The 8,344-nt window shown below is 43.6% G+C and overlaps 1 protein-coding gene across 1 annotated transcript; it reads right to left on the bottom strand.

Annotated features, from left to right (window-relative positions):
* Positions 1-2,801: 2,801 nt before the first annotated feature.
* Positions 2,802-7,950, bottom strand: LOC123105309 (putative disease resistance protein RGA1). Its single transcript, XM_044527355.1, has 3 exons — positions 7,659-7,950; positions 3,564-7,511; positions 2,802-3,139 (listed from the first exon to the last, which is right to left on the bottom strand). The coding sequence occupies exons 2-3, from the start codon at positions 7,150-7,152 to the stop codon at positions 3,108-3,110; spliced, it is 3,621 nt and encodes a 1,206-aa protein (XP_044383290.1). The 5' UTR covers positions 7,153-7,511; positions 7,659-7,950; the 3' UTR covers positions 2,802-3,107.
* Between the last annotated feature and the right edge of the window lie 394 nt (positions 7,951-8,344).

Below are 8,344 nucleotides of genomic sequence, written 5' to 3'. Positions count from 1 at the left end.
ATGTAATTTTTTACTACCTCTCTAGAGTGGTACTACCGTGGCTACTTCCGCTCCGGACCAAAATCTCGTATTAAGTCCAGAAGTGATAGGCACAAATGTATTTTTTTTAGTACCGCTCGCAAGCAGTAGTACCGCTACCCTTAGCGATAGTACTGCTACCACTAGCGGTAGTACCGCTCCGGCGGTTCTACTGGCCTTTTGCCTCCTCGCTGTTTTTTTAAGGGCTTCCATCGCCCTAGCGGTAGTACCGCTCCCATGAGCGGTAGTACCGCTCTGTGTGGGCTATGAGCATAAGGGCTGGATTTTTTCCCCACCTATAAAAGGGGATCTTCTTCCCCAATGAACCTTATCCTTTGAGCTCGTGTTCTTCCCCCATTGTTGACCTTTCTTCGAGCTTGCTATCTATCAATCCCTCCATGGTTTCTTGCTAGTTTTGGGGGGAGAGGAGAGGGGAGATCTAGATCCATATTTCCACCAATCACTTTCTCCTCTATGTGAGGGGAACCCCTTGGATCTAGATCTTGGATCTCTTGGTGTTCTCCTTCTTGTTCCGCATCTCATTTTCCTCCCTAGCATTTGTTGATTTGGTGGGATTTGGGAGAGAAGGACTTGAGCACTCTGTGTGTCTTTGCGATTGCATTTGGTGCATCGGTTTGAGTTCTCCACGGTGATACGTGAAACTGACAAGTTGAGAAGCTTATTACTCTTGGGTGCTTGGTACCCTTGAGTTTGTTCCTCTTGGGTGCTTGGGCGCTCTAGACGGTTGGTGGTGTCCGGAGCTCAATCATTGTGGTGTAAAACTCCGGGCAAGCGTCGGGGTCTCCAATTAGGTTGTGGAGATCACCCCCAGCAATTTGACGGGTTCCGGTGACCGCCCCCAAGGGTTGCCAAAGTGTACGGGTTCGGTGACCGCCCCCAAGGGTTGCCATTTGTACGGGTTCGGTGACCTTCCTCAAGGGTCCCTTAGTGGAATCATGGCATCTTGCATTGTGCGAGGGCGTGAGGAGATTAAGGTGGCCCTAGTGGCTTCTTGGGGAGCATTGTGCCTCCACACCGCTCCAAACGGAGATTAGCATCCGCAAGGGTGTGAACTTCGGGATACATCATCGTCTCCGCGTGCCTTGGTTATCTCTTACCCGAGCCATTTACTTATGCACTTTACTTTATGATACCCATATTGTCTCTTGTCATATATCTTGCTATCACCTAGTAGTTTATCTTGCTTATCATAAGTTGTTGGTGCACATAGGTGAGCCTAGTTGTTGTAGGTTTTGTGCTTGACAATTTAACCGCTGGGTTTATTCTGCTTTTGATCAAGCCTAAACCGTAATTATTTTAAAGCGCCTATTCACCCCCCCCCCCTCTAGGCGTCATCCACGATCTTTGAACCTCTCAAAGGGGAATATATTGTGTAGAAATAAAGGACCCAGAATGGCAATCTCGTCGACTAAGTGAACTAGGACATGCGACATGATATTGAAGAAGGATGGTGAGAACACCAACTCGAAACTAACAAGACATTGCACCAAATTATTCTTTAACCTTGGTAGGATTTATGGATCGATTACCTTCTGAGAGATTGTTTGAGGAATGCACATAGCTTCACAATGACTAATTGAACTTTTTCGGTAGAAACTCCCTCAATGCAACCGGAAGCAATTGCGTCATAATCATGTGGCGGTCATGCGACATTAGGTTTTGAAAAACAAAATCTCTTTCATATTATTATTCCCTTTATATTCGACGAGTAGCAGACCGGACCTTCCTACTTGTCAACTTTTTTTAATACATGTTATAAATTTTCTGCACTCATGCAAAATATTTCTTTATACGCATTCAACATTTTTCAATACCCGGTTGACTTTTTTTCGAAATACATGTTTGAATATATTCTTTGCATATATTAAATACATTTTTCAAACACGTGTTGAACATTTTTTTAATGGCAAGAAACATTTTAAATTTTATAAATACATGTTTGAACATATTCTGGCATGACTTTTTTAAATAATTTAAACATTTTATAATGTTTTTTTTAAATTGTAACCAACATTTTTTTATTGGCACGGAACATTTTTAAAAATTGTGCGAGTATTTTATGTAAATTTTACGAAAAGTTTAAAAAAATGCGTCAAACATTTGTCTGAAACAAGTGAAGATTTTATAAATATCACGAACATTTTTGCTATCAATAATTTTTAAAAGTTGCATGACCATTATTTTTATATTGCATTAAAAATTAAATGTGTGATGAACTCTTTTAAAAATTCAAGTAATTGTTTTCTGAAATATATGTATTTAGAATGTTTCAAATATATAAACAAGACTGAAAAAGGAGGTTTCAAAAAACAATAAACGAATCAGGCGACAGGTCCTACTGGGCCCTGTGGCAAGCGCACAGTCTGTCTCGCAGCAGCGAGACAAAGCGCTGCTCGTACGCTGTTTCTTCTGCTCCTAAAAGAAATGTTCTTTCTTCTTCTCTCTGATCGTTTTGTTCCGTTGAGTGCCGGGTGGCAATAGATGCGCATGAATTTGCCCTACAACTTTAACTATGTAGTACTACTCCGTTCCTAAACGTCTTATATTTAGTACCTTTCTCTGACTGCAAGTATTACCTCCATTCCTAAATATACGACGTTTTTGCAGTTCAATTAGTAGAAAATTATGCTCGCCTAGTTTTGCTAGGACAAGTCTGAAGATGAACTAGACTAATGTCTGCTTGGATATCTATCTACAGCTAGTTCTGCTAGGATAATTCTAGTTTATGTACTTAACAGCTGCATCAGTGTTGCCAATAGAACTGAATGATCCCCTGGTGGCAGGGATTAACCTAATGATCTTTCATTTGCGGAACAAAATTATTATCATAGCTCTGGCAAACAAAAAACAGATACACAACCTCTGCTGCCAGCATACCACACAGGAAAAATGAAAACAAACAGCTAGAAACTGGACTGCAGCCTGCACAGAGCAAACATGGACTGTTCATGCACACAGCAAACAGGTTTCAGGTCTTCATTCTTCAGTTCTGCAACTTGGAATTCGTTTTGTCGAAGCTTCTGGTCACATACGGTAGAATAGGAAACTCAAAGGTGCCTTCAGCAGGATCACACGAGGTTCCATGGGTTCATTTTAACACCTACGGGAGAAAATATAAATACAGTCACATCTGTGGTCAATAGTACTGCATAATTATATTTATTGTTGTGCAGAAATACAATAAACACTGGAAATAACGATTTAGCTCTGATCCAAGTTCACTGGATCAAAGTTAATGGCCCCCAGCACACTGAAAGCAAATCGCCGCTCTCCTTACCCCAAGACATGAAAACTCTGCTGACAAGCCTCTTAAAATTGATTTAAATAAAAACAGACATGAAAACTCTGTTAACAAGCCTCTTGACATTGAGTTAAAGAAAAACAGACATGCCAAATGTGTTTCAAAAGCGAAAATACATGGGAAGTTGAATAAACTTCAAACTGCAGGGCGCAAGGTGTACATTTGTAACAATATGCAAGGGGGAAAAGGAGAAACAGAATGAAGTAAAGAAATTGAAAGGTACCTTCATCAGGATCGCATAAACCAGCATGAGACAGATCCTTGATTTCAAGGCTATCAAGCCGTTGTCCATAAAGAGCCTTCATATTTATAGCTGGGCAGTATTCAATAGTGAGCTCCCGAAGGGCTGAATAATTGGCAAAACTACGTGGAACAGATGCCAAACGTTTGCACCTCTGAAGATTTAGTGTTGTCAGTAACGGCAGGTCTCCCAAACAATCAAGCGACTCCAGAACATTGCAATTATCAATGTACAGATCTAGGAGAGCATCCAACTGTGCTGGGACGAAACGAAGCTTCTTACAGTCACCTATTGATAAAGTCTTGAGACATGGCAAAGGATTAATTCTGGCTGTAAGTGACTGCTCTGGCATACTTGTGGGTGCAAGGTCACTGCAGTTTTCCAACGATGCTGTTGTATCAAAGTTTTGTAGACTCTCCAACTCTCTATCATCCTGCCCCAGTATGGACTCAAGACTATCACAATCAACAACGAAAATATGCACAAGAGATGTGGGGAGAACGAAAAGCTCTGTCAGGCTTTCACAATTATATATCCTTAGTTTTATTAGATTTGGCAGGAGTTGATCCCTTCCTCGAGTACGATATCCCATTAGCTTGCTGCAGTTATCGATGGTTAAACTCTTCAATGATATCAAGCTTTGAAACTCTTCTTCAGGCCAGTAGGTGAGAATATCACAATCTTCGATCACTAATTCCTCTAGCTGACCAAACCATTTCCAGACTGCAACTGCTGGCTGTGATGGATTTGAGGGGAACAAAAAGTTGCAACCATCCACCCACAATTCCAAAAGAGATACTTCACGATCCTGATCGAGCTTCAGTGTTGGTGTTGCTTCTGTATCTTTGACAAACACAGATAACTTAGACAAGCAAGACATGTACCTGGATCGAAATATTGACAAGGATAGTTGAGCTTTTTCTTCTCTTAGCTTCATAACTTTCAGTTTTGGTGCTTCAGGCAGAGTTGTTAGCTTTGGGCAGTTCTCAATTTGAACTTTCTCAAGTACAGGAAACACTAGTTCTTCTCCTTCTGTACTTGCCACCCATCTCTCAAAAAGTTCCAAATTTGCTAATCTGAGGTCTTTTAGTGCTGGAAATGCAGCAGATGAATTGTGACTACATAGGCTTTGCAGTTTGTTTAACCTTTCCAAAACAAGAACCTCAAGGGCGTTAAATTGACCGAATTGGGGAAACTCCTCAGACATTGTACAACCATCTAGGTGGAGCTCGGTCAAACGCTGCAGAACATTAAGACTTGTCACCCATGTCGGGAATCCAATACCTTTATAGGAGTTTATTTGTAGAAACTCCAGTGCGGCATGAGGTTTAAGAGCATCAAGCACATTCCTTTGCTGGTCCAGTTCAGTACTATCATCATTCCATTCAAGAGATAAATGTGTGAGTTTCTCTTTGTTTCCAAGGCCGCATGCTTTAGCATCTTCTTCTATTGCATAGTGAAGACCAGATAGCTTTAATTCACCACCAAGATTTAAGTCTTGTAGTTCTTTAATAGTACTGCAACCATGACTAGAACCCACCACAAAATACGTTAGAGTCTGTAGGGAAGTGAGTTGCCCGAGGTCTGGAGGCATGCACTTCAATGATGTGCATCCATTTGTATAGAGGTGGCGGAGATTAGTCATATACTTCATATCCTTTGGAAGTCGATCAAGATTAATGCAGAAGGTAAGATTAAGAGTCTGCAGATTATACAATACGCTTATTTCTTTGGGAAGCTCCTTGATACACCAGTTGGATGAGAGATCAAGATACCTCAGGTGCTGTAGGTGCCTTGGTCGGAGTGGAAGTTTCCTCAACCCAAAGAGTTGCAGTGCTCGCAGATGACTGTACATCGACAAGTGTGGTGCTGAGCCTCGACTGAAGCTATCTGGATACAACAGTGTTTGGAGAGATGTAGAGTGTTTCTTCAGATAATCATCCAAAAGCATTCCCATATGGCGATATGATGAGAACATGTGACGAGTAGAGCCTTTTGACAACAACTCCTTTTCATTAGGCCTATCGACTATAGTAAGACAATCTTTTCCCATAACAGACAAGGCAATGTCATGCATAAGATCATGAATGTGGCATATTGTTCTAGAACGGAGCTCATACTGATATTCTCTTTGAGAGGTTTGCTTGACATCTTGAAAGAATGACCTCCAAGTTAGCTCATCAAAAATTTCTTTGCCTACCTTTTCAAGATGGTCACCTTTCTTTAGTGGTATGAAATCATGTGCCATCCATAGCTGAATTAATATTTCAACATCAATCTCATAATCTTTGGGAAATAATGAACAAAAAGCAAAGCATTGTTTTAAGTGTAATGGAAGGTCATCATAGCTGAGCTTGAGTATAGGTAAAATTCCTGTGTCCTCATCACAAGTGTTGCTTCTGGTTAGTACATTCATCCATTCTTTCATGCTATTCTTGTTACTCAACATTGATCCAAAGGCTTTGGCAGCTAAAGGAGAGCCCCCACATTTGTCCAGAATCTTTTCAACCATACCACTTAGCTCAGCAGCACTTGGCTTATGCAAACAAAATGCTCTGTTCTCAAAGATTTCCTTCAGAAATACTTTATGTAGCTTCCCCAAGTTATGGCTATCATCAATACACATCTTCATAATTTGAGCCACTTGCGCTTTACGAGTGGTCGTTAGTATTGCACTCCCCTTGCCACCATGCTTCAGGCAGGTCTTGAGTTTTTCCCACTTATCAGCATCTTCATTCCATACATCATCCAACACAATAAGGTATCTCTTTCCACTTACTTCATTTTGAAGGTTCCGCAATGCCTTTTCACGATGGATCTCATTGGTCTCGCAGATGTTGTTTGCAATCTTCACAACATCAAAATCATCTGACACGCAACACCACCTCTGGAGCTGGAAATACTCCTTGATTGCAGGATCATTGTACACGAGTTGAGCAAATGTGGTCTTGCCCAGCCCGCCCATTCCAACAATGGGAAGGACGATGAGATCCCTATCGCCAGCTTGACCAATCAATATATCCACGATCTTCTCCTTCTCTTCGTTTCTGGACCTGCTAACAATATCCTTCTCAGAGTCGATTATTATGGAATCTGTGTTGCGCCACTGCTTGGATTGCGGTGCTTGCTGCGTGGGTTTGAATTCAAATCTATTCATCTCTCTGACAAGGACCTCAATGGTGCGCACAATCCTGCACAGCTTCTTGCCCATCCTGTAACGAAATACAATGGGATTGCGAGCAGGGAAGAGGCTTACGATGTCAAAGCCAAGCTTCTTGTAGTGTCCCTTCTTCTTGGCGTCACGCCGGAGGGCCTCGTACTTGAACTCATCAAAGACATCGTTCGCCTCATAGGCCACCTTCTTGAGTGCTTCGAGCCAAGCACGCACTCCAGGTCGGGAAGCTCCTTTCTCCTCCGCATCTTGGATGATGTCCAAGATGGCTGGTAGCTGGCGCTTGAGGGTCTCGCGATGCTCCTTCATGCCGTCCATCACCTTGTACTGGTCCAGCAGGTAGCTGGATGCCGTGTTCATCAACGTGGATACCAGTGGCCTGACTACAAACTCTGCCATGTTGGCTCTCACACTGCAAACACAGGGAAACACTACAAGCGCTATGCAGAAGAGAAATGGCCTGCAGCTGTGCAGATCCAGGCAAGCTGGATGAGAGCGTGAGATCTATGCAGAAGAGAAATGGCATGTAGATGTAGTTGTGCATATTCAGCGGGTCAACAGGATGAGACCGCGCGGAAGCACCCGCAAAAGGATAAGAGCAACGTGTGGAAGAAATGGTCTGGAGTTAGGCAGATTCAGAGCAAGTGGATGATAGCGTGTGGAAGAAAATGGTCTGGAGTTAGGCAGATTCAGAGCAAGTGGATGATACTAGCGTGTGGTACAGCGGGGCCGGCGACTTCAACGACCACCACGCAGCCCTGCCATACAGAAATGCGTCATCTTTTTGTATGGATATGGATAGGTGAAACAATATAGAATCCTTCGTTTTTGTTTAAACCAGGAAAACAAATCATTGTTTGGCTACAAATCTTGCTCCGTTAGCAACAGTGTATGAGGAAATTTACCGCTGATAGCATGTGTAGGCGGTCGTAGAAAAATGAGTCCATCTGCTGCACTCCAAAGATCTCGGCTTCAAGTTCAGAGCATCTCCGCCCCCCTCCCTATCCGGCTCCGCGAACGGGCGAAAAGAATTTGGGTCCGAGCCACGCATGGCCGGCGACGCGAGCCAAGGCCGGCTTGGAGAAGCGCGCGGGAGGCCCCTGCCGGCGACGTCGACGGCCACCACACAGCGGCACGGTGGAGCGACCTGCGGGGGATGTTACCGATGTGGCGACGAGGAATAGAGACAGGGTGCTGGAGGGGTAGGGTGGGAGTAAGCAGCGGGGCGTGGCCGCCGGCGGCGGCGGTGGCCGGAGCAGGGAAGAGCGAGGCGGCGGCGATTTGGGCTGGTGGGCGGTGACTGAGGGAGATGGAAGGAAAACCATACATACCGACGAGGCCTTTTTGTTTTGTTTTAAAAGAGAAAAATTCACTACAGGTCCTTTTACTTGCACTCGCGTTAGCTTTAGTCTCTGTGATTACAAATACTCGAAATACAGTCATCAAACTTGCTCTAAGGGTCATCTACGGTCCATTATACGGTTTTGTGTATGTACGCGCTGAGCTGGCCCGAGTCAACCGATGCCAAGTGTGCTTTAACTGCCACATGTGCCCAGCCGCTCGAATACGCATGCACGCAGATTTTTTTTGC

Source organism: Triticum aestivum, chromosome 1B (genome assembly GCF_018294505.1).
Source record: "Triticum aestivum cultivar Chinese Spring chromosome 1B, IWGSC CS RefSeq v2.1, whole genome shotgun sequence".
NCBI classification, from domain to species: Eukaryota; Viridiplantae; Streptophyta; class Magnoliopsida; order Poales; family Poaceae; genus Triticum; species Triticum aestivum.
Note: the sequence above shows the minus strand (reverse complement) of the source record. Positions and strands in the feature narration are given on the sequence as shown.